Source organism: Aulonocara stuartgranti (assembly GCF_965226115.1).
Source record: "Aulonocara stuartgranti genome assembly, chromosome: 20".
Lineage (NCBI taxonomy): Eukaryota > Metazoa > Chordata > Actinopteri > Cichliformes > Cichlidae > Aulonocara > Aulonocara stuartgranti.
The window spans coordinates 19012266-19039659 of NC_138956.1; the positions used below are offsets into that span (position 1 = coordinate 19012266).

Sequence of the window (27394 nt, forward strand, 5' to 3'; positions counted from 1 at the left end):
GACACAAAACTGGAGTTATTCTGTCGTTACGCTGCACAGCTGCCTCTTCTTCTCTCATTCTCTCCCCCTCCCTCTCCTGTTTCTTCTTCAATCATGAAACGGATCAATGATCAGCTGATCAGCTTTTCTCTCTTGCTTGTTTATCTCCCACTTTGCGCCAGTAAGGGGAAATCGGCGGATGTCGCGCTAAACAGCAGCAGCACATTTAATCTTGATTAGCTGTTGTTAGAATGTATTTAATATTACTTTCTAGTATTAGCTGATGTTTGCTGGAGCTACAGCTATAAAAGCTGCTGGTCATGATATCGGTTTGTATATCTGGTGAGAGGGAAACATGAAGATGGAACGAGTAGATGTCCTTACTGAATCATCAGAGCTGAACAGGTGATGGAGAAACAGGTTTATCTTTTAAGTGAATGAGTTGAATGGAAGTTAAGAACTGTTTTTGAGAGACAAATAACACCAGGATCCTTTTTTTTTATGTAGCTGACAGCTGGTAACTATGCAGGGGCGGGTCTAGCAAAGTTTTGCCAGGGGGCCAGGTAGGGGACACAAAGAAATACTTTCTTATTCTCATTTAAAATGTCTCGCTTTTATTAAATAATTATCTGAATCTTACAACCAAAGTTTTTATCTGACGTAAAATGTATAGAAATCATACATATAACATCGAAGCAGCTGGAATCCATAGCTGTGCGTGTTCATGGAGCGTGCATTTTCAACTGCTGGACATCACTACCTGACAAGTACATTGCAGAGGCCTTATTGACAGTATTTGGCTCTACATATCTGTGTGAGCAGATTTTCTCTCACATGAATGTCCTCAGGTAGCCATCTGAATGCTGGACACTTGGAGACCTATGTCTCTGAGTGGGAGACCAGAGATCAGAGTGTATTAACAAACATGCCATATTGGCCCAGTTTATTTTTCTTATCATTGTTGTGAGGACACCATAAATAGCATTTGTATTTTCTGTTGTACAGTTCATTTGCTGTTATAGAGTTCTTGTTTTGGATAAAAAGTGTCTTTTTTTTGTTTCAAAATAGCTGATAATTATTTGCTGATAGCTGCCAACATCTGCGAACAAATATAATTCTATAAAGTGGTTCTATATAGTGTGTAACCGTTAATATAGAGCGTTATTAAATTTATTGCTAATGCAATCGTATGGCACACTGACTTCTGAGGAAACTTTAAATGGCACTCCTCATCAGAAAGGTTGCCTACCCCTGTTCTATATTGATAGATGGAACTTGGATAGAATCGAAAAAACTTTCAATTATGTCTGGATCTTTTTGTGAGTCTGAGGAGTAAAGTGCTGCGTAATATTCTCGGAATATATCATTAATTATCTTTGGATCAGTTGTTATTTGCCCTGTACTAGTTCTTATTTCTGTGATCAATCTGGATACTGTAACTTCTTTAATTTTCCTTGCTAGTAAACTACCTGTTTTTTTCTCCGTGTTCATAGTGCTTATGACAAAATTGTGTAAGTAATAATGGATTGCATTTATATAGCGCTTTTCAAGGCACCCAAAGCGCTTTACAATTCCACTATTCACTCTCACATTCACACACTGGTGGAGGCAACACTTGTACACTTGTAGCCACAGCTGCCCTGGGGCAGACACACAGAAGCGAGGCTGCCATATCGCGCCATCGGCCCCTCTGGCCAACACCAGTAGGCGGTAGGGTAAAGTGTAATCTTGTTGTGTCGTTTGTGTAAAGCAATTTAAGTTCTGTCTGCAGTGAGACCTTTTTTATAAAGTTTGGAGATGGCATATTCTTGATCTATTTCTAAAAGTTCCATTGTTATGTTTGACTCTCTTTCTTTTCATTGCTAGTGTCTATGACAACTCAGTGAGATGTTTTGGCCTCTCAAGTAGGCTTTTAATGTGTCCCATGATGTGGATCTCGTAATTTCAGGTGTTATGTATGAACCAAGAATTATTGTGTGCTATGCAAGCCATCGCCAGTAGGGGGCACCACGCCCAGTTATGTGTGTGTGTTACTTCTGTGTGATCCCAATAAAGAAGAAGTCAACTTGTAAACAAACTATTGTGTGTGTAGTCTGACTCGGCATAAGCTCTAATAGTGTATTCACACTACAGTGGAAATATAACATAAATTGGCGACGAGTTGTGACGTCTGGAAGACTTGGCCGTCTACTGAGCATGAACTGACTGCGTGGCCGAGTTTGGACGGAAAACGGACGATCGCGTGGTGAATTAGCATCAGAGCTAGCTACTAGCTGCTTTTTCGCAGACGAGTCAGAAACGACAGTGTTGGCTGTGGACAGCGGATACATCATGGCTGGAATGATTGGGCAGATGGACCCCTTTGATGATGCTGGTGAGCAATGGGCGATGTATATTGAACGTTTTGAGCATTACATCCTTGCTAATGACATTCAGCCTGAGAAACGGGTCCCGGTGCTGCTGAGTGTGATGGGTCCCAAGACGTACGGTCTGCTGCGTAATCTAGTGGCGCCAAGCAAGCCTGGGACAATGCAGTATGACAATATTGTGGGTGTTTTGCAAGCTCATTTTGCTCCCAAACCGCTGGTAATAGCTGAAAGGTTCCAGTTTCACAAGAGGAATCAGGGGGAAGAAGAAACGGTCGCACAGTATGTGGCGGTGCTGAAAAGACTGTCAGAACATTGCGAGTTTGGTGCGTATCTGGAAGATGCTCTACGAGACAGATTTGTGTGTGGATTAAAGTGTGAAACTGTGCAGAAGCGTCTTTTGACTGAAAATGATCTGATGTTTCGCAAAGCAGTTGATTATGCTGTGTCGGCAGAGACAGCAACACGTGAAGTGCAGCAGTTGAGTGGTTCCCTTAAAGTGAATGCGGTGCTGTCACATAAAGGTGATAAATGCCGCCGCTGCGGGAAAATTAATCATACTGATGATGACTGCTGGTACAAAGACCGTGACTGTCACCAGTGTGGAAGGAAGGGCCACACGAAACGCATGTGTAAAGGTAGAGCCAGAAGCAGCCAAGATTGGAACAGGAAAGAGAAAGAGGGGAAGCCTGAGCTGAAAGGCAATGCAGTTAAAAACAGAGCAAAGGACAAAAAGAGGAGAATTCATCATGTTGCTGCAGAGGAGAGTGAAAGTGAAGGAACCAGACCCGACACTGATAGTGAATTGGAGCTGTATTCTTTGTCACGAAAAGAGAAATATTCACGTATCTCCCTAATGCCTGTAGTTAACGGGAAGAAAATGGAGATGGAGCTGGATACAGGGGCTGCTGTGTCTTTGATTCCATGGGAACAATATAAAAGTATGCTGAGTCAGTTGCCGCTGCAACCCACTGACATCATGCTGAAAACGTACACTGGGGAGCCGCTGGCACCAGAAGGGGTCATCAAGGTGCAAGTTGAACTGAATAAGCAGCGCGCAACTCTACCCTTGTACGTGGTAAAGGTGGATGCTCCACCACTGTTTGGTAGGGAGTGGCTGAGAGTGATTAAGCTGAACTGGAAAGACTTAAAGATGGTCCATGCCAGAGAACAAAGCGGAAATGACAATCTGGAGGCTGTGCTAAAGAAACACTCAGCCGTTTTCTCTAAGGAGCTGGGCACAATGAAAGGAATTAAAGCCAGATTGACTCTTAGGCATGATAGTGTCCCCAAATTCTATCCACCACATAACGTGCCTTATGCTCTCCGCCCTCGGGTGGAGGCAGAACTGAAACGCCTGACTGAGCTTGGGGTGATCACACCAGTGGAGCATAGTGATTGGGCTACGCCCGTGGTCCCTGTCAACAAGAAGGATGGCTCAGTGAGACTCTGTGGTGATTTCAAGGTCACTCTTAATTCGCAGCTCTGTGTGGATAAGTACCCACTTCCACGCATTGAGGACTTGTTTGCTTCTCTAGCAGGAGGTCAGCATTTCAGTAAGCTAGACTTAGCAAATGCCTACCTACAGATGGAGGTAGAAGAGGAGTCTAAGAAGCTGCTGACTATTTCGACACAAAAAGGGCTGTTCCGTTTCAATCGCTTGCCTTTTGGAGTGGCGTCTTCACCTGCATTGTTTCAGAAGGCTATGGATCAAGTGCTTCTCGGCCTACCATACACCCATTGTTATCTGGATGACATCCTCGTCAGTGGTCCAGATAAACAGACACACCTGAGAACCCTTAAGGCAGTTTTGGGCAGGCTGGAGGACTATGGCCTCCTCAAACAGGAGAAGTGCCTGTTTTTCCAAGAATCGGTGGAATACCTGGGCCACATAATTGATGCGGCAGGGTTACACAAATCACCAGAAAAGGTGCGTGCCGTTATGGAAGCTCCAGCACCAGCTGATGTCAGCCAGTTACGTTCTTTTCTGGGAATGCTCAACTATTATGGACGTTTCATACCTGATTTAGCTACAGTCCTGAAGCCGCTGAATGAGCTACTCAGTAAAGAGAAGAAATGGCAGTGGACATCAGCCTGCGAGTCAGCTTTCCAGAAAGCTAAAGAACGTCTGGCCTCACCAAAAATACTCACCCACTACAATCCTGAACTGCCTCTCCGTTTGGCATGTGACGCTTCACCATATGGCGTTGGAGCCGTGCTCTCACATGTCATGCCTGATGGCCAAGAACGGCCAATTGCTTATGCTTCACGAACCCTCAGCAAAGCTGAACGAAACTATGCTCAGATCGAGAGGGAGGCGTTGGCAATTGTTTTTGGAGTGTTTCACCAGTATCTCCATGGTAACAAGTTCACCTTGCTCACTGATCATCGCCCACTGACCTCAATTCTGAGTCCAGTAAAAGGTACACCATCAATGGCAGCTGCGCGAATGCAGCGTTGGGCGCTCCTTCTGTCAGCACACACACCTTACAGTATCGGAAGGGGGCACATCACGCCAATGCTGACGGTCTGTCACGTTTACCTCTGCCCCTTGCACAGAAAGAGAAACAGGGAGCAGTTGAGGTATTCTACGCATCTCAGCTGGACACATTACCAGTCAGTGTCGCCGAGATCAGACGTGACACTTTGTCTGATGTCACTTTGTCTCGTGTGCTGGAAATGGTAATAACTGGACGTTTTCCAGCAACAAAGGACACAGATCAAGAGCTGTCACCCTATCTGATGCGCAGACATAAACTCACAATACAGCAGGGATGCCTTATGTGGGGCGTGAGGGTGGTTGTGCCACCTAAGCTGCGCTCTCATGTCCTGAAAGAGCTCCACACTGCACATCCAGGGATGGTGAGGATGAAGAGCTTAGCTCGCAGCTATGTTTGGTGGCCTGGCATTGATTCTCAAATTGAGCTTCAAGCTAAAGCCTGCCACTCTTGTAAGCGTATGCAAAAAGAGCCTGGGTTAGCACCTTTACACCCTTGGCTGTGGCCTTCCTGTCCGTGGGAACGGATCCATGTGGATTTTGCGGGTCCATTTGAAAGTCACATGTACCTGGTGGTGGTAGATGCACATTCCAAGTGGCCTGAAGTGCATATTATGGATAGCACCACAGCTGGTAAAACCATACAAGTGCTACGGGGTCTCTTTAGTCGCCATGGCATTCCCCACGTCCTGGTGAGTGATAACGGACCGCAGTTCTGTTCTGAGGAATTCAGGGTGTTCCTGAAAGCTAATGGAGTCAAACACATCCGCTCCGCGCCATACCATCCTGTGTGATCCCAATAAAGAAGAAGTCAACTTGTAAACAAACGATTGTGTGTGCAGTCTGACTCGGCATAAGCTCTAATAGTGTATTCACACTACAGTGGAAATATAACATCAGGTATATCATTTATTGAAATAAATAGTTTGATTTGATCCTTTATTTCATTTACCAAAATATTATCTGACAACAAAACATTTATAAATCGCTATTTTGGTATATTAGCTCTATCTCCTATTGCTAATTGTAGCAATACTGGACTATGGTCAGATAAAACTTTTGCCTTATAGTCCCAACTTTGGGTCTGTGCAAGAAATCTATTATCTATTAAGAAAAAGTCGAGGGGGAAAAAGGGGAAAAAGGGGAAAAAGCTCTAAATCACTTTATATGACTTCATAAACTCCTGAATGACTTTCGCAGATTTTGATTTTGACCTAGATGCCAATCTTTGCTCAAGTTCAAGTTCTTTTAGTCGTGCATAGTTATACAAATATAACACACAGTGAAATCTAACCTGACACGCTCCCCGACTTGTGCAAAAAAAAAAGGGGAGGGGGGAGGAACAGCATTATATATTATATACATTAGGTGAAGTAGCATTGTATGCAGCAAGCAGGGGAATTCTGTACATTAAGCGAATTAAATAAGAATAGACGATCTGAACATTTTACAAAATAGACAATATGAACATATTTAAAATTAAAGGAGTTTGAAATGCACATTGTGCTGGTGGGTTTAGAGTGTCTAGAATAGAGTCCTGTCTCAGTCACTTATGGATGATGTGAGAGGGCGTGTGTGTGTTTGTGTGTAGGAGATGGGGGGGGGGGGGGGGGGGGGGGGGTTTAGGGCCCAGATGGCTTGGGGATAGAAGTTCCTCTTGAGTCTCTCTGTCCTTGCCTGGATAATGCGGAACCTTCTACCGGATTGCAGAAGTTCAAACAGTTTGTTGCCAGGATGGGACGGGTCCTTCAGTATCTGCGCTGCTCTAGTCTGGCATCTCCTGGTGTAAGGTGTCCTGAAGCGGGGGGAGAGCAATCCTGTAGCAACGTTCTGCTGTACGGATCACCCTCTGAAGAGCTTTTTTGGTCCTTGTGGCATGAATAAGGCACGGCGGGACCACGGAGCGACGTTCAGAGCCAACTTTATTTGATTCACGTCACACCACACCACCACCAACCCCTGAGTCCCCGTGTTTTAACACGGCGGGCGTGATTGCGGATGCCGTGCAGGTGCGTCCGCACGGCCCCGCAGACCACGCCCCACCACATACCCCCATCGCCCGATTGAGGCCGGGGAGCAATCTGGCCGAACCTACTCCCCCCCCGCGAACTGGGGCGAGACTCGGCCCCTACACATCGGCGCCCCAGCCCCTGACCAAGCGACGGGGAAGCGTCCGTTCTGGTGGCCGCCCGCGCATCCAGCGGCAACGGCGAAGCTGGTCCGGAGGTCGGCCGCGTAGCAAGCGGACACGGCCCCACAGGCATGGCCGTGAGCTCCTGCACACAGGCGGCTGGGCAGACGTCAGGCGCGCAGAATCGACTGGTGGCAGCGAGGCTGGACTAGCCAGCCCGCCGATCCCCGGCCTAGCGGGGCTGTCCCGCTCCTCTGCCTCCAACTCCGGCTGCACAGGCTGCCCTGGAGCAGGGACCTCCGTCTCCCCGCACAGCTGCTCCGCCACCACCTCCGCCACTCCCGTTTGGAGCGGCTCCGCGCACTGCGCCTCCGCCCCCAGCAGGCACAGCCCCTCGCCCACCTCTGGGTGGAGCGACTCCTCTGCCTCCGGCAGGTGTAGACCCTCGCCCGCCTCGTCCTCGGCCTCCGATTGGAGCGGCTCCTCCACCGCTCCCGGCAGGAGCAGCCCTTCACCCGGCTGCTCCTCCTCCTCCGGCAGGCTCGGACCCCCGCGTGGCTCGTCCACCACCTCCGGCTGCCGAGGTGACCCACACGGCTCCTCCACCGCTTCACTGTCCTCGGGACACACTTGTGGGGGTGGCGCCCAGGCCCAGAGCAGCGCTGCCAGCTCTGCCATCTTCCCCAGGTGGCGTTCGCTCTCCTTCCGCAGTTCTTCCTGTTGGCGACGCACCTCCGCCGCCTGCTTCCGCTGGGTGGCCGCTATTTCGGCCACCCTCTCGGCCAGCTCTTTCCTTTCCTGGCTCTGGTAGGTACCCGCCATGCCGCCTCCTGGGTTTCGGCACCAATGTGGCATGAATAAGGCACGGCGGGACCACGGAGCGACGTTCAGAGCCAACTTTATTTGATTCACGTCACACCACACCACCACCAACCCCTGAGTCCCCGTGTTTTAACACGGCGGGCGTGATTGCGGATGCCGTGCAGGTGCGTCCGCACGGCCCCGCAGACCACGCCCCACCACAGTCCTTAACACAGCTGCTCCCAAACCAGGACGTGATGTTCTGTGTGAGGATGCTCTCCACAGCACCTGTATAGAAAGTCCTGAGGATCTCTGGAGATACCCTGAACTTCCTCAGTTGTCGTAGGTGGTACAGGCGCTGCCTAGCCTTTTTGGTCTGCACCTGAATGTGGGAAGACCATGTCAGGTCTGAGGAGATGTGGACACCGACGGATACTTGAAGGACTGCACCCTCTCCACTGGAGCGCCATTGATGATAATGGGCTTCTAGTCTCTGTGCTGACTCCTTCTGAAGTCCACCACCAGCTCCTTGGTCTTGCCAGCGTTTAGCTGGAGATGGTTATCATGGCACCATGATGCCAGATTCTTCACTAGAAAAATCTGGCATGCCATCACTAGTGTGTGAATGTGTGTGTGGATGGGTGGATGACTGAACGTGTAAAGCACTTTGGAGTCCTATGTAAAGCGCGATACAAATACAGGCCATTTACTATTTACTTCATCCATGTAGGCCGTCTCATCATTGTTGGAGATGGCACCCAACACCACTGTGTTGTCAGCAGTCTGAAGTGTAGAGGGAGTAGAGCAGTGGCGAGAGGACATCCCTGTGGTGCTCCTGTGTTGATGGTGATGCTGTTAGAGGCGCATCTACCCACCCTCACCTCCTGAGATCTGCCAGTGAGGAAGTCCAACACCCATGCACACAGACGGGTGTTGAGTCCTAGATCCATCAGCTTTGTGAACAGTCTGCTGGGCACTATTGTGTTAAATGCTGAAATGTAATCAACAAACAGCATTCTCACATAGTTACCCTGTTTCGTGTCCACGTGGCTGAGGGTGGTGTGCCGGACGTGAGCGATGGTGTCCTCTGTGGATCTGTTGGGTCAGTAGGCAAACTGGAGCAGATCTTTGGTGTCTGGGATGGAGGAGGAGAAGATGGCGGCGCACACAGACGTAGCGGCTCACTGCTCCTCATGTTCGGTGTTTTGTTTTTTACTTCTTCTACATGTATCTGTGTGGATGGGTGTATTTTTTATTATTATACATTGAGTAGAGTCCATCTACAGTCGTCAGGACCTTCTGAGTTTGGGATTACGCTGTGCAAGGAGCATTACGTCGGACTACCACCACTTTCACAGCATTCCGGAGGACATAATAAGAGCTCCAGGGTCTCCATGGTTGGTTCTTCCCAGCAGCAAGACAAAGAGGAAACGTAAAGAAAGGAGGCCAAAGCGCGGTTGCAGGGCGGGCCCACTAGCACGGCTAAAGAAACAGCCATTTAAGCTACCGCTTCCGAGGATTTTCCTCTCCAACGTCAGGTCCATTACCAACAAAATCGCCGAACTGAGATTACAAATTGCATTCAACGAGTGTGTAAGGGACAGCAGCATTATATATATAATATTAATCACAGAGACTTGGCTGCAGCCATCAATTCCGGACTCGGCTATCCGATTGTTAAGTGATGACGTGACGAATCCTACTTCCGGGCCTAAAGTAGTCTGCGTTTAATATGGCTTTTGTGTTGTTAACATGTTTAATGTTATGTACTTTCTTCTATTTAATCTCAAAAAGCTCCTAAAACAGTCAGTGATCACTGTTGACCTCCCTCGGCTTTTATTACCGCTAATCATTTAGCTCAGTTTTTAAAACCTTAGGATGTAACTACAGCCCAGCCCATGCAGCAGTATATGAATGACTAACCTCATATTGTGGATGGATTTTCTCAGTTGTTCTCCTGGCTGAAGTTTGGGCCTTTTACAGCATCCTGCCATGCGATTACATTTGTTCCTGACCACCAAGAACCCTCACGTTAACTTTTATCGAGTGGAAAAAAGTTAGCTTGTTTATATTATGCTAACATAGCTGTGTCGCTAGCGGTCACGTAGCACATCATTATATACCCAGCTACCCAAACTTCAGTAACCCTACAAATGTCACTGCTGTTTAGTTTTCTGTCTTCATTTATGTTGGAAGTGATAACAGAGGTGTACGTTTTAATTTGTTTCCAAAACCCCGCAGTCAGGACATGCTATATTGTATTTAGATAGAAGCTAGCGAGCTAACTCCCTGCTAACTTCTAACTCCGTTAAATGTCATAAATTCCGTTTTCATGGATGCCTGGATGTTAAACTCAATTGTTACACCTGGTAGAGCAGAACGCTGATCATTTTATTAAAGATGAAAGACTTTAGACAGTTTTTCAACTCTCAGTAATTCCATAGTGATCGTTTGACATATGGACCTGCAGCGGAGTTTAGGTCCACACACGGCTAGTGACGTCAGACTGAACAACCGGATTGAGCTAGCAGGCCGCATGGTCCACCGTCATGACACTAACCCGATGCTAATGCTAACTCGGCCATGGAGGAGCTGCACAAGACAATAAGCAATCAGCAGAATTCCCATCCAAACGCAGTGCACATTATAGCTGGGGACTTCAACCATGTTGATTTAAGGTCAGTATTCCCCAGATTTGAACAGCATATTAAATGTGCAACGAAGGGGAAACACACACTGGATAAAGCCTACAGCAACATCCAAAAAGGCTACAGAGCAACCCCTCTACCACATCTAGATTTGTCAGACCACATGTCCGTGCTGCTGATCCCTGCATACAGTCCCATTAGGAGAAGAGCCCACCAGTCACAAAAACTGTGAAAACCTGGCCAGAAGGTGCATCACATCAGCTGCAGGACTGTTTTGAAAACACCGACTGGAGCGTGTTCGAACATCAGGACCTTGAAGAGCACACAACATCAGTGCTCTCATATATTAACTTCTGTCACTGTAGACAAACGTCTCTGGGTGTATTCCAACCAGAAACCCTGGATGACTAAAGAGGTCCAGGTCCTGCTGAGGCAACGTGACACCGCTTTTAGATCCGGTGATGGTATGCATTACACTGCAGCCAGATCTGAGTTGAAAAGAGGCATCAGAGAAGCCAAGGCAGTATACAAGAAAAGAATCGAAGACCACTACAGCAACAACTCACAACAGTTATGGCAGGGAGTTCAGCACTTAACCAACTACAAACCTTGCAATACCACGCTGACTGAGGGTAACGCGGTGCATAAGGAGGAGCTGAACCACATCTTCGCACGCGTTGAGGTGAAGGGACCAGAGGCGGCAGCAGCAAAAACATCGGACAGCAGCAGCAGCAGCCCAAGCCTCATGGTGCAGGAATATGAGGTGAGGCGCACACTGAGGGCAGTGAACCCCAGGAAGGCCGCCGGACCAGATGGGGTAACCGCAAGGGTCCTAAAAGAGTGTGCAGACCAGCTGGATGGGGTCTTCACTAAAATCTTCAACACTTCACTGTCCCAGTCCTGCATCCCGCCGTGCCTAAAGTAAGCCACAATTGTCCCACTGCCAACATTAGCAGCCTCAACGACTACCGACCAGTTGCTCTAACACCTGTTATAATGAATTGCTTCGAGAAACTGGTCCGACGTCAGATCATGTCCTGCCTGCCACCCACACTCGACCCGCTCCAGTTCGCATACAGAGCTAACAGATCAACTGAAGATGCCATTGCTCCACACCACCATCTCTCGCCGTTACGCCAGGCTGCTCTTTGTTGACTAATAGTTAAACTGCTGGAAATCGGACTTCCTTCTACCACCTGCCGCTGGATCAGAGACTTCCTCTCAGACTGTGTACAAAGAGTTAGAGTGGGGCCTCATCTTTCCTCAGCCGGCCCTCAGCCTTAACACCGGCTCTCCACAAGGCTGTGTACTGAGTCCCCTACTGTACACTCTGTACACACATGACTGTGTTAGTACCCACCCAGACAATGCAGTCATCAAGTTTGCAGATGATACCACCGTGGTGGGGCTCATCTCTAGGGGAGATGAGACGGTGTACAGAGCTGAAGTTCAGAAGCTGTCAGATTGGTGTGTAGATAACAACCTGGACCTCAATATCCCCAAAACAAAAGAACTGGTAGTTGACTTCAGAAGAAGGAAGTCTGAGCTGCAGCCTGTCAGCATCAACGGGGAGTGTGTGGAAAGGGTCTCCAGTTTCAAGTTTCTGGGTGTGCACCTAGACACAGACCTCCAATGGAGCTCTAACATCTCTGTGGTTTTAAAGAAGGCCCAACAGCTTATCCACTTTCTGAGAATCCTCAGAAAAATAGACCTGAAGAAGGAGCTGCTGACCATCTACCGCTGCTCCATTGAAAGTGTGCTGACATATTGCATTGGTGTGTGGTTCTCCAGCTGCATCACAGCACACAGAAAGGCACTCCAGAGGGTCATCAAAATGGCACCAGGTGTTTAAGCTGCTGCCGTCTGCTTCTTTGTTCTATGCCTCAGGTGAGCGGCCCGTCCTTTGTCGTTATTCATGCCGCGTAGTATGTCTGGCGGCCAGGACGGCTTGGGTTTAAAATATCCAAGATTAAATGTGCAACCTTGTCACCAATGTTTACAAGTGATCTGCTGTCGTAGACTTTGCTCGGCCAGGCCACGCCTCATTTTGGTTTTAAATTCAAAATGAATTTAAAATCTCCACCATATCAGGTAAAGAGGATATAAAAGATTATATAAAGCCTGCATCATCAACATTAGCGGCGTAAATATTTGCTAGTATAACCTGCTTATTATAAAGTTTCCCTGTAACTATGATATAACGTCCTCGAGGGTCCGATAACACTTTTGGCGCTGTAAAAGGGATCTCTTTTCTGATAATAATGGCTGCACCTCTATTCTTAGCTGTGAAGTTAGAGTGAAACACCTGCTTGATCCATCTGCCCCGCAACTTCTGGTGATTTCTCAAATGAGTTTCCTGCAAGTACCCTATATCTGTTCCCAGTTTTTAAGTTGTACTAGAATGTTACCCTGCTTACCAGCACCATTGAGCCCTTTACAATTCCATGAGACAAAATTTACTGGGTTTTTATACTTATCAATAACCATTACTTAACTTGTGGATAAAGATTTGCAACCCATGGGATTTTTTCTCTTTTCTTTTCTCTCCTCTCCCCGCCCTCCTCCCCTTTCATAAAAAATGGGCTCTTGTGCGTCGCTTGTGCGTCGGTGAACGTGTACCTGGAACCGTTTGCTGTGATCACCAGTTTGGCTGGACAATACAGGCTGTCAACTGATCACCACCTGGTGGTGAGTTGGATCAGGTGGCCGGGGAGGACGCTGGACAGACCTGGTGCACCTAAACGCGTAGTGAGGGTGTGCTGGGAACATCTAGCAGAGGCCCCAGTCCACGAGATCTTCAACGCACACCTCCGGCAGAGCTTCAACAGCATTCCGAGGGAGACTGGGGACATTGAGTCCGAATGGACCATGTTCAGCGTCTCCATTGCCGAAGCTGCTGCATTGAGCTGCGGCCGCAAGGTGGTTGGTGCCTGCCGTGGTGGTAATCCCCGAACCAAATGGTGGACACCAGAGGTGAAGGGAGCCACCAGGCTGAAGAAGGAGTCCTATTGGGCTTGGTTAGCCTGTGCGACTCCGGAGGCAGCCGACAGGTATCGACAGGCCAAGCGGAATGCGGCTCGGGCAGTGGCTGAAGCAAAAACTCGGGTGTGGGAGGAGTTCGGAGAGGCCATGGAAAAAGACTTTCGGACTGCCTCGAAGAGATTCTGGCAAACCGTCAGGCGTCTCAGGAGGGGAAAGCGGTGCTCTACCTGCACTGTGTATAGTGCTGGCGGAGCGCTGCTGACGTCGACTGAGAAAATTGTCAGGCGGTGGAAGGAATACTTTGAGGACCTCCTTAATCCCACTGACACGTCTTCCGAGGAGGAAGCAGAGTCTGGGGATGAGGGGAATGACCCACCAATTTCCGGGGGCGAGGTCACTGAGGCAGTTAAACAACTCCTTGGTGGCAGAGCCCCTGGTGTTGATGAGGTCCGCCCCGAGTTCCTGAAGGCTCTGGACGTTGTAGGGCTGTCCTGGTTCACACGCCTCTGCAATGTTGCGTGGAGATCAGGGGCAGTACCTATGGACTGGCAGACCGGGGTGGTGGTCCCCATCTTTAAGAAGGGGGACTGGAGGGTGTGTTCCAACTACAGGGGGATCACACTCCTCAGCCTCCCTGGGAAAGTCTATGCCAGGGTGCTGGAAAGGAGAGTTCTTCCGCTAGTCGAACCTCGGATACAGGAGGAACAATGCGGTTTTCGTCCTGGTCGCGGAACACTGGACCAGCTCTTTATCCTCTCGAGGATACTTGAGGGTGCATGGGAGTTTGCCCAACCAGTCTACATGTGTTTTGTGGACTTGGAGAAGGCATTCGACCGTGTCCCTCGGAGTGTCCTGTGGGAGGTGTTGCGGGAGTATGGGGTGTCTGGCCCATTGCTACGGGCCATTCGATCCCTATACAACCGTTGCAAGAGCTTGGTTCGCATCGCCGGCAATAAGTCAGACTTGTTCCCGGTGGGTGATGGGCTCCGCCAGGGCTGCCCTTTGTCTCCGGTTCTGTTCATAATTTTTATGGACAGGATTTCTAGGCGCAGCCAAGTGGCGGAGGGCTTTCGCTTTTGTGGCCTCAGAATCTCATCTCTGATTTTTGCGGATGATGTGGTTCTGTTGGCTTCATTCGGTGAGGGCCTCCAGCTCGCACTCGAACGGTTCGCAGCCGAGTGTGAAGCAGCGGGAATGAGGATCAGCACCTCCAAATCTGAGGCCATGGTTCTCAGCCGGAAAAGGGTGGAGTGCCCACTCCGGGTCGGGGATGAGTTCCTGCCCCAAGTGGAGGAGTTCAAGTATCTCGGGGTCTTGTTCGCGAGTGATGGGAGAAGGGAGCCGGAGATCGACAGACGGATTGGGGCTGCAGCTGCAGTAATGCAGACGCTGCACCGGTCCGTCGTGGTGAAGAGGGAGCTGAGTGTAAAAGCGAAGCTCTCAATTTACCGGTCGATCTACGTCCCTACCCTCACCTATGGCCACGAGCTGTGGGTAGTGACCGAAAGAATGAGATCGCGGATACAAGCGGCAGAAATGAGCTTCCTCCGAAGGGTGGCTGGCCTCTCCCTTAGAGATAGGGTGAGAAGTTCGGCCATCCGGGAGGGGCTCAGAGTAGAGCAGCTGCTGCTCCACATCGGAAGGAGCCAGCTGACAAGGATGCCCCCTAGGCGCCTCCTGGGTGAGGTGTTCCAGGCATGTCCCACCGGGAGGAGGCCCCGGGGCAGACCCAGGACACGCTGGAGAGATTATATCTCTCGGCTGGCCTGGGCACGCCTTGGCATTCCCCCGGATAAGCTGGAGGAGGTGGCTGGGGAGAGGGAGGTCTGGGCCTCTTTGCTTAGGCTGCTGCCCCCGCGACCCGGCCTCGGATAAAGCGGATGAAGATGGATGGATGGAATACAGGCTGTATTGGATGCCGGCGCTACGGAGTTTCTGTTTTAGTGAGCTCGATCGATAACAATGGGGGAGTCAAAGTTCTTGTTAGGTTTATATTGTGGATTACCATTTATGCTTAGAAATATATACTCATATATGCTTAGAGTTTTATAATCGATTGCATATTGATAGGTTGTCTAATCCTTAGCAGTCTGCAAAGACTCTGTGTGCCTCTCAGAGCACTTTGGCATACACACACATCTTAAGGTCATGAGAGCGTCGTATCTTCTCTTACTGATTTATGGTATAGGAGGACACCTACTCTGTACCTGCTTAAGTATAAGTGCCTTTTGTTTAGGTGGACCGCTGGACTCCTGGTACCAGCTTTGGGCAGTCGTTCACAGGGTCACATCTTGACCCTACACACACACACACACACACACACACACACACACACACACACACACACACACACACACACACACACACGACAGACAGACAAGGTACTCTTTGTTCACATGTATGCCTATGTAAGATGTCATGTTAATAAACTTATGCAAATTCATGTAACCAAAATAAAGAGCAGTGCTACGAGGGAGCAGAGGAGAGCGACTAGGGTTCGAGCGGAAGGAGCGGTGCTCGTCACAGTTCTCTCCCTCGTGCACATCATGCCCTGCTCTAGTCCCTCAGTAGCCTGCCCTCTTGCACTTGCCCTCCACCACACGATCGAAAAACTTTGCCACGCGCCCTGTCTACAGACTCCTTGTGAATATAGGTACAACAACTGCTGTTTTGGCCCTGGCACGCCCCTGGTACTCCAGACAAAAAGCGTGAGTGAGTGATGCACCTTTCCAGGAGAGTCAAGGTGGCAGACACTGCCCTGCAAAAACCCACACTGTGTGATGTGCGAGGCGCACACAGATGGAGCTCCGTCAGGTGGGCCATTCACCGTGCTTCCGGCAGCTGAGAGAGGAGTACGATGGAGCGACTGCTCCTCAAGCCACGCTTCGCACCCCAGCCCGACTGACCAGCCCTTAGAGGCAATCCTTTTCCCAAAGTTATGCATCTGACTTGTTGACTTCCTGTTCTGCCTGGTTCTAACATGCCTGCTGTGGATATGGGTACGGTATGGCATGAGACTTACACCTTCTCCCTTGGATTTTCAAGGGCCAGTAAAAGCTTACCGGACGTTGCCGAAACCGCGACGCTATCAGGGCACGGACCCTAAATATAAAAACCTGGAGATCTGGATTACCTTTGATTTCCTGCTTCTAATTTCTAATAAAACTGAGGTTATTGTACTTGGTCCTAAAAACCTTAGAAACAATGTTGTTGTAAAGATTCTTATTCTATTTACCCTTTTCCTCAATCTCCCTCACCTCACCAGACTTACCTTGTTTCCTATTTTACTTTCTCATCACTGATTGGCTCAGGAGTTTGTTCCTTAATTGAACTTACATGGCACACATTATATAAGGACTGCACTCAGCGTCAGCTCACTATTTTCACTGCCACATTGGGTGGCAGCTGAGGTGAGTTTGATTTGTTCTTCTGAGTTTAAACCTTTATTCTGAAGTTAGTGACTTACAGTCCAACCTTGTTTTCTCTTTCAGATTTTAGCAATGTGTGCCTTCCTTTAAGTTATCACTTAAGTTATTAAATAAGATAAGAGATAAGATAAGAGATAAGATAAGATAAGATAAGATAAAACTTTATTAATCCCTCGGGTGGGTTCCTCTGGGAAATTCAGTTTCCAAAAGCACAGCACCGACAGAAGTTACAGAGTTACAGAATATTATATATACACACACACACACACACACACACACACACACACACACACACACACACACACACACACACACACACACACACATAAATACAGAGACAAGTATAAATAAAATATACGATAAATAGAATAAATAGGAATAAAAATAAAAATACAAGTGAATTGCACATTTCAAGTATTGAGGTCTATTGCACCATTGACTATTAACAAAAGTATTGCACAAAAGGTATTGCACAGTGAAGTGAAGAGGCACTACAGCTTAGTTGTTCCCCCCTCCTTTGTCCTCCTGTTTCCCCTCCCTCCTCCAGAGAGGAGTTAAACAGTTTGATGGCGTGTGGGACAAAGGAGTTTTTAAGTCTGTTAGTTCTTGTCTTGGGGAGAAGCAACCTGTCACTGAACAGACTCTTCTGGTTGTTAATGGCCATGTGCAGAGGATGCCCAGCATTGTCCATAATGTCCAGCAGTTATTTTAGTGTCCTTTTCTCTGCCACTGTCACCAGAGTGTCCAGCTTCATGCCGACCACAGAGCTAGCCTTCCTGATCAGTTTCTCCAGCCTGGATGAGTCCTTCTTTGCTGTGCTGCTCCCCCAGCACACCACAGCATAGAAAAGTACTCAAGCAACCACTGACTGGTAAAACATCCTCAGAGATAAACCGAGATACTGTACAGTAACGCCACTGTTTTGCACATGTCTCACTCTGTATATTTTATTTTATATATTTTATTTATTGTTTACTCTATTTAATTTGTAAAATATGTGTACACACACACACACACACACACACACACACACACACGTAGAAAAATATTTAGTATACACATCCAGAAATGCATATACTATTATATATTGTACATATATTTATTAGTTTCAGATGTAGCCATTCTTGTATTTTGCTTGTTTACATTATTGTATTTTGCACAACTCTGTTGCTTGTGAAGCTCGCACACAAGAATTTCACTCACATGTGCTGTACCAATGTATCTGCACATGTGATGTGACAATAAAAGTGATTTGATTTGATTTGATTTGATTTGAGATAGACCACAACTAATTGATGGTTGTTTCTTTGCATTGAACCTCCTAATTAACATTGCGGTAAAAAAGATATTTTTAAGATTAGGCTTAAAGCTTTCCTTTTTGATAAAGCATATAGTTAGGGCTGGATCACATGAACTCTCCCTTATGCTTAGGCTTCCCATTATGCACTGAATATTCTTCACTTACTTTTTTCATTCACTATGTGTTCATACACAACCATAATCATTAGTTATTGTTAATCTTTTTCTCTCTTCCACACATCACCCCCAACTGCTCATGGCAGATGGCTTTTCCTCCCTGAGCCTGACTTAGGGTCCATCTAGCTGTAATGCAATCCTGAGAGGTTGCGCTCACCACACATCACAGAGCTATGTGATGTGTGTTGTTAGGGCTGGGAAGAAACAAGTATAGATGACAAAAACCCATGAAGGCACAGAAAAATGTGAAATCTATAGACAAAGGCACTGACACTATCTTCACAACCATTTTTTTTCCAACAATGTCTTTATTTATTTTGAACATAGCAATGTACACATCTATGAAGCGTAACAAAATAAGTAGCTGAACTTACATAAACTACAAGATAGACATACTGCCTTTATACATATACACCATATAGGAAAGGATGAGAAAAAAACAGCAATGACAAAACAACAAAAACAACACACAAAAGCAAAACAAACAAACAAGGACAAAAAAAGGGAAAATGGGGGAACAACTGTGTGCATCTCCCACAAATTATGCACCCTCACAGGTATATGTCAAATGTAAATTAGAAAGTAGTTGTTCAATGTCAAGCAATAAACATATTCCCAAGTGGACTGCAGAGGGCCACCTATGAATCGTCCCCAAAAATTTCCACCAAGTGGGGCAAGTTTTTATTAGCAAGGAAGTTTTTGAAGGGGCCCCAGATGCTATCAAAGCATTGCTGCTTACCCCTGATTGCGTAGGTGATCTTTTCTAAGGGCAGGGTAGATGTTAACTCTGAAATCCATTTACTTCTTCTCAGTCTATCCACCTCTTTCCAAGTAATGGCAATCACTCTCTTAGCCATCAGCAGCCCTATGTCTAAAAATAAGCGATGTTTCCTTGTTGTATTACAGTTAGATGGATTGATGCCCAGCAAAAAACGTTTGGTTCTAAATGCAGTTTTATTTCTAAAATTTCTTCAGTGCATTGTTTCACTTCTTCCCAGAATTTCCTAATTTCAGCACACTGCCACAAACAATGGAGAAGTGTTCCCTTTTCCTCGTCACATTTTATACAAACATCCGGGATGGTACTGTAGAAAGCATTAAGTTTGACTGGAGTCATTAACCAGTTGTACTGCAAGAGATTTAAATAAGTGTTCACTGTTTGTGATTGTGCCCTGGCGCAAGCCCTCTCCCACTCTTCAAGGGAGTAAGTCTTCTCTCCAGGATTCAAGCTTCTTTACGGACGTTTTTGTAGAGGCGGCCACCAGTTTATTATAGATTTTAGAAATCAAGCCCCTTCCCTGGCAATCTTTCACCATCATTTTTTCAAGGGTTGATAGGCCAGGAATGGACAAGGACTGGTTTTGCTGTGTTCTAATAAAGTCTCTCAGCTGTAAATAGCTAAAGAACTGGCTGCAGGCTATGTCATGCTTGAAAACCATTTCATCAAAGGACAGTAAGTGTTTATTATCTGGGTTGTAAAGATTTACTATTTTTTGTAACCCCCTTTCGGCCCATATTTTAAATCCCCCTTCACCCTGTCCTGGGGGGAAATGATCATTCCCCCATATCGGGCTGAATACTGAGAGTGAATTAACTTCATTGAGGTGAGTCTTAACTTGATGTCGTAAGGCAGATACAATAGAGATAGGCACAACCTGGGGCGTCTGTTCTTCCATAAAAACTTGATGAAGAGTGTCCTCAGTTGAGAAAATAAATTGCTTGGTGGTGGCAGAGGCAAGTTTTGAAATAAGTACAGCAGTTCAGGGAGTATATTCATTTTGAGAATATTTAATTTCCCCATTAATGACATTGGTAGAGCAGTCCATCTATCCAGAGATTTTGAGACATCTTGCATAACTGAATTATAGTTAATTTCTATGATATCCTTAAGCAAAGGAAGAATTTGGATGCCCAAATAGGTAAAGCTATTAACAACCTAAATTGAGTAACAACAGAGGTTGGGTTTTCTCTATCTAATTGGTTTATTAACATAATGGATGTTTTAGACATATTGATCTTGTAACCAGAAATTCCTTAAACTCCTTAATCAATTCTAGCAGAGCCAACCAAAACCAAGGGGCACAAGAGTCCAAAACCAGTCCAAAAACACAAGAAAACAGTCCACGAACACAAGAAAACAGATCAAAAACAAAACCAAACTAGAGCTCAACAAGAGTCCAAGAAAAGTTCAGGGGGTTGACCCGGGGGTCAACAACACAAGGACCAAGACAGTTCTGGGGGCCGGCCGGGCACACAGCAACGGCGGCGGCGCAGGCAAAACCAATCAGGACGCCGACCACTCGGAAGGCAGTGGCGGCCACTAAGCAGGTCCGGAGGTCGGCCGCAATGCCAGCGGCGGCGATGAACTCTTTCCGGAGGCTGTCCCCGAAGGCTATGATGCCAACTTAGAGGCCTGGAAAACGGCCGGCAGAGGCGAAGCGGAACAGGTCGAGCTGGCTCTGACGGCGGTGTGGCAACCGCAGGACCAGACGAGGCAGGACCAGATGAAGGCACGGAGGCATGACCAGACGAGGCAGGACCAGACGAAGGCACGGAGGCTGGACCAGGCGTGGATGAAGGCACAGAGGCTGGACCAGGCGGCAGCGGGACGGCTGCGGAACCTGACGGCAGCGGGACGGCTGCGGAACCAGACAGTGGTGATACTGCAGGAGGTGATGTGGACGCAGGCAACGGTGTAGAAGTCACAGGGGATGATTCAGCAGGTGGTGGCTGAACAAACTTCCCCGGAACGTCAGCAGATGTGAGGATGTGCTTGCTGGGTCCTCCAGGACCCCCAGCAGACGAGGCGTGATGCTGGATGGGCTCCTCGGACCCACCAGCTGACTTGGCTTGAAGCTGGACGGGCGACTCGGGACCTTCAGCAGACGACATTTGAGGCTGGACGGGCGGCTTGGGCCCTCCAGCAGACGTGCCTTGAAGCTGGACGGGCGGCTCAGGCCCTCAAGCAGACGTGGCTTGAAGCTGGACGGGCGACTCGGGCCCTCCAGCAGACGTGGCATGAGGCCGGACGGGCTCCTCGGAACCTCCAGCTAACAAGACTTGAGGCCGGCTGGGTTCTCCCGAACCCCCAGCCGACGAGACCTGAGGCTGGACGGGCTCCTCAGGCCCTCCAGCCGATGAGGCAGGACGCTGGCTGGGTTCACTTGAACCCCCAGCTAATGTGGCTTGAGACTGGACGGGCTCCTCGGGCCCTCCAGTGGAGACAGACACTGAAGCAGCAGGTACGGAGACCTCTGGCAGTGTGGACACTGGCTGGGGCTGAGCAGCACAGTGGCTTGACTCAGGCAGCAACAGTGGGATGCAGTCCTCGGAGGGCTGTAAGTGTTCCCCAATACACTCAGCAGAGGACAGAGGCGGACGGGTGAATTCACTTGAACTCTCAGGGGTGCTGAGAGCCGAGACCGTTCTGGTGAGTTCTCCTGGTGAGCTGCTGGTGCTGGCGTCTTGACCTCTAGGGGTCCAGAGTTGGCTGGTGACTGACACCCAGCCTCTGGGGAGGCCCTAGAGGGAGCAACTGTCTCTGAGATGGCCAGCTTAAGAGAACCAGCAGATATTGTGGTGAAGTGTGTTTCCTGCTTTGGATGAGAAGGTGAGGATGGTGGCTGGGTAAATGAGTGGGCAGACAGTTGAACTGGTGGCAACAGAGCTATAGGCAGCGAAGCGGCTACAGACTGACCTACCAGTAGCGGAGACGGTTGTAGTGGAGGCGTAATAAATTGTGGAGTGTCTGACTGAACTGAGGGCAGCTGGGCTGCTGACTGAACTGAGGGCAGCTGGGCTGCTGACTGAACTGAGGGCAGCTGGGCTGCTGACTGGGGTGAAAGTGAGGATGGGACAATACGGCCAGAAAAACCAGTTTCAGAAAGGTTTATTGCTTTCCCTGAAGGAACTGACGGAGACAAGAAAGCTTCCCTGACACTTAAATTCCCTATGTTCGTAGTGCTAGGCTCAGCTACTCCGGGCATGGGAACAACAGCGTGAATATAGTAATTAACACGAAAAGTCGGCTCAACAAAGGCAGTCTTAGGAGCAATGGTCATGGGTGAGACAGAGAAATCCTTATTATTTTTAGAGGAGACACAAAAAATAGCTCCAGAAGAAATAGACCTAGTATCTGGGTCAGAAGGAACAGAAAGAGTGTCTGTTTCACCCACCACAGCCGGCTGTTTTGACATCCTGAAGTCTGGCTGTGGGGTGCCGCGCCGGTGCCGCGAATGTCGCTTCCTCCTTGGAGTCGGCTCCGACGGGCCGGGTACGCAGTTCGGACGGCACGTGCTCCACTGAAACGAGCGGGCGAGCGGTAGCGGCGGGGGGGGGGGGGGGGGGAAGGTGGAGTTCGTGGAGAATGAAGTTTTGTACCAGAGGGTGCAGTGAGTCCAATAGCCAGGGATAATCGGAAATAAGCTGTTGTAGCCTGGCTTCCAGAAGGTAGAGAAATGCTTCTCCCTCATGCTCTAGCCACAGGTTGATTAATTTTGAAGCAGAGTTCGTTATGAGGTCCCGAAGCTCCGTGGGTGGGGTGAATGCCGCTGGATCCATATCTGGCTGGTCTGTACTGTCACGGCGAGTGAGATGAGCCGCGTGGAAAATAAAGGAGGATCCAAACGCAGGCACTTGTAAAGGTGTGATGGTGGTTTATTAAACACAAAATAAAAATGGACAAAAGGCGAACCGAACAAGGACTAAACTAGACTGGGAACAAACTGACTACAGAACACGAACCTGAACCTGAACATGAATGAAAGTGAGCAGAAACACCTGGCGGTGTTTCCACACAGATGAAGCAGGGTGGAATACACAGACGGACCAGCAACTACAATGACAGAGGACACGACTTAAATACACACAGAGAAACACAGGGGAATTACACACAGGTGGTGGACACAGCTGGGAATAATCAACAAGACGAGACACAGGTAAAACTGAACACACTCACATGAGACGCAGACCTTCCCAATAAAACAGGAAAAGAGAACACTGCACCAAGACGCAGACCTGACACTGAGACAGACAGACAGAATGACACATGGAACCTGAACTAAACTAAACGTGAGATACAACCGAGAACAAATCCTTAAACATGAATAAACAGAAACATAGAATTCTAATAATAATACTCATAACGCCCAAAACCACAACAAACATTCAAAAATAAACTAATCAATCAAAACTCAAAATACTGGGTCGAAACTGACCCAGAACCGTGACACCGGGATAGATTTGTTAAAATTTTTAAGAAAAATAATTAAATCATCAGCATACAAGGCTAAGCGATATTCTGTCTGTCCTATTGTTATACCAGAAATAATATCATACTATCATCTCGCTGCAATAGCCAAAGGCTCAATTGCCATAATATATGATCAATCAATCAATCAATCAATCAATAATGAACAACGGTGGGGACAAAGGGTCCCCTTGTCTACACCCTCGATTTATTTTTATGGTTTTTGAGATATTATTGTTAGTCAGGATCTGTGCATATGATTCCTTATAAAGTAATCTTACCCAATAACAAAAATCCTCTCCCAGACCAAAGCGCGCCAGAGTCTCAAACAAATAAAGGCCATTCCACTCTGTCGAATGCCTTTTCAGTGTCAAGTGACAGTAAAGCAGTGTCAAGAGCCCCCCTTTTGGTCATAAAGAATGTTCAGAATCCTTCGGACATTGTGGAATCCTTGTCTGCCCCTAATGAATCCGTTCTGATCCCTCCCAATTATTTTAGGTAGTATTTCTTCGATTCTCTTGGCTAAGATTTTACAAAGTATTTTTAAATCTGCATTAAGCAGACTGATGGGTCTCCAGTTTTCACATTTATTGTGTGGTTTACCAGCCTTTGGGAGCAGACTAACTAGTGCTCCTTTCAAGGACTGTGGTAAGGTGCCCTTTTGAAAGGATTCTGTTAACATTTCTAAAATTGGAAGTCAACAGTTTATATTTAAACTTTTTATAAATTTCAATTGGGAGGCCATCGTGTCCGGGGTTTTTCCCCGATTCAATACTATCGATTGCAGCAGATAATTCCTCGACAGTGATATCTTTCTCCAAAATAGCCCTAAGGTCTTCTGGTATATTGGGTATATTTATCTTATCTAAAAACTTTTTTAGTTCTGAGTGGTCATTAGATATTTCTGAACTGTAAAGATCTTCATAATATTTCCTGAAGGCTCCTGCCGGATCCACAATAATTTCTCCTAGCTCATTTTTGCAGTGAGATAATAGCCCTTTCACTCTGGAGCTGCTTGAGACGTCATGCAAGAACCTTCCCAGGTTTTTCACCCTGATTGTAGAAGAACTGTTTAAGTTGCAGCAGACTGGCCACAGCTTTTGAGGCAGAGAGTTCATTCCATTAGGCCCAAAGCAGCAATACATTTTGCTGTATTTCAGGGGACCTTGTGTGATAGTATTCATTGTCTAATTCCTTTATGTTTGTCTCTAACTTTTTTGCCTTTTGGATTGGATTGGATCTAATTATTTGGCCCCTAATAAAAGCCTTAAAAGCCTCCCATCTTATGCTTGCAAAAGTTTCTGTTTTATTCATTTCAAAATAGAGGCTAATTTGTTCATCCAAAAGCAAGACAAAACCAGGGTCCGCCAACCATTTTTGTTTGCAACGCCAAATCCTAGCATCTTTCACAAGTCCTGATATACCAATGAATTGGGAGCATGATCTGAGATTAGAATAGCCTCATTGGAGCATTCCTTGATTTTAGTCCCAACTCTGCAGATATCAAAAATAAGTAAATTCTTGAATAGGACTTGTGTGCACCAGAATAACATGAGAACTTTAGAAAGTCCGGATTTTCTTCCCTCCAGATAGCTATTAAGTTCAATTCCTTCATAAAGCGCTGTATAGTGTGGGATTATAATATTATTTTATGCCATGTTAGACCCTTAATTAAAGATTGTGAATTATTATGTAATTTTAGTTTGCATTATTCTCCTGAATTAGAAGAAGGTGATAACTATTGCATTTGTTAAACTGATTTGCATTACATTAGACTGCTGATTGATTGTGAATGAATGATATTGTTTTATGATGCATTATACTGCTGAGTTATAAGAAATACTGTTCGCAGAAAGTCATCGCCTTATTTGTCTGATTAGAAGAGAACAGAACATACTGGAGTTTTCTGCCCCATCTCAGCAGGAGCAGATAAACAGGGAGCCAAGGTCGTAGCTTAGGCACTGTGTGAGAGAAAGAATGTGAATGTTTAGGCTTTTATGATTAGGTGGGGGCCACTAGAGGCTATAAGAGTTTGATCAATGCTCCACCATTTTGAGATCTGATGCTGTCTGCGTACGGTGTCCATCTCCCACGTGTGTGATCATTAAAATCATCGTTTGACTCAACCCTGGAGTGGTATGGATTTATGCACCCCTCTCGCTTGAGAGTTAAACGATGCAGACCAGATCTTGCCTCTCCACCTCCTCTTAATTTTCAAGTCCTCATTATGCATCAGATGTGTTTCCTGAAGAAACACAATGTTAGACTGCAAAAATTTTATTCTGTTCATGACTTGTTTAACTTTCTTCAGATTTCGTAACCCTCTGCTGCCCCACGTCATGGCCGACGTGACACCGGCATAACCCTAAGTTTATTTGTCGAAATAGGGGTGATTCACTTACTCCAGTGCCCAGCAGTCTCGTCTCTGTCAGTGCTCCCTAGGGCAGCTGTGGCTACAGTGTAGCTTGCCATCACCAGTGTGTGAATGTGTGTGTGAATGGGTGAATGACTGAATGTAGTGTAAAGCGCTTTGGGGTCCTTAAGGACTAAGTAAAGCGCTATACAAATACAGGCTATTTATCATTTACCATACAACAGTAATCAAATGATAAATGGTGACAATAGTGTTTTCATTATAGAACCTTTCTAGTCTTAGTCCTCATAACAGACGCAAATGATACAGGTCTCTGATCTATGAACTTTAACCACTTTCATTACACACAAACTCTCTCACACACAATGATGGATGGTTTGCCGATAATTTGTTTATCAACAGCAGTGAATACACCAGGGGCACTGCCACAGAGGATACTCAGAAATTATGTAAAGCACTCCAAACACTGAATGGAACATGTTTGGTATTATTTTATGTTGAGAACAATTATAGTTCTGTGTACTAACTGATAGATATTTATACCTGTATTGCTCTGATATTCTCCATCAGTTGGTCAGTTCTGGAAGCTCCCAACAGGACAGAATTTACCCTTTCATTTCTAAGGCACCAGGCTGTGGGGGTTTACAGCACAGAGAGAAAATGTTAATGTCAATGATATCAAATCAAGTTAAATACAATGTTTTCTAGAAAACTGCATTGTATTTTCACAGGACAAATGTGTTTTGTATTATGTTTATTATATTTTTTCTTTTACTTCTACAGTCATTTGCAGAGAATATAACATACAACAATATTTAATGTAGGGAAGCCAGTGTATTATTATACATATAGTAATGTTATTCATTTACCAATAGCCAGTTGGGGAAGAGTGCAGTCTATTCTTTCAGCAACTGCCTGCAACTCCTTTAGCTTCACCTGCTGGCGGTGCCCCTCCTCGTTTAGGATCTTGTCTTTTAGCCATTGATAACCCTGTTACAGATAGTTAAACAGACTGTAAGAAAATCTGATTGTTAACTAGTTTACCGAAATTACAAAGAGAAGAATAAGCTAAAAATAAAAAACTAAGCACTGCCATTCTCTTAGAGATTTCACCCAAGAAGTCCTCTTGGGATGAGATGAATCACTCTGATTCATTGGCAGCTGTAGAGTTGTGGCTTTTTAAATCTGTGACCAGAGTAAATCAGCTCACTCTCTGCCTGCTGGCCACATGTGTCCATTGATGGTCCCAGGACAGCCGTGGTCCTACATCACCATTGATTTCATTACTGGCTCTATCAGTGGGTAATAACTCTATACTAACATCTATAGACAGTTCTCCAAGGCTATGCACTCTGTCACCTTCCACAACTCCCTTAAGCTTCAGAAATGGCTCAGTTCCTCAGGAACCATGTTTTTTGGCTCTATTACCAGACATTGTCTCGGAGTGTGGACCTCAGTTCACCT

At 46.9% G+C, this 27394-nt stretch overlaps 2 protein-coding genes across 3 annotated transcripts in view; both read right to left on the minus strand.

The window, feature by feature from the left end:
- LOC309696408 (uncharacterized protein) overlaps nt 1-27394 on the minus strand; it is a 596714-nt gene that overhangs the window by 568545 nt on the left and 775 nt on the right. The gene's annotated exons all lie outside the window — the stretch shown is intronic.
- LOC309696401 (voltage-gated potassium channel subunit beta-2-like) overlaps nt 1-27394 on the minus strand; it is a 248267-nt gene that overhangs the window by 13146 nt on the left and 207727 nt on the right. For both annotated transcript variants that reach the window (XM_082517619.1, XM_082517618.1), the window contains 2 exons: nt 26800-26920; nt 26474-26562 (listed from right to left, as the gene is read on the minus strand). In XM_082517619.1, coding sequence (XP_082373745.1) covers nt 26474-26562; nt 26800-26920 — 210 coding nt within the window. The remainder of the gene's footprint in view (nt 1-26473; nt 26563-26799; nt 26921-27394) is intronic.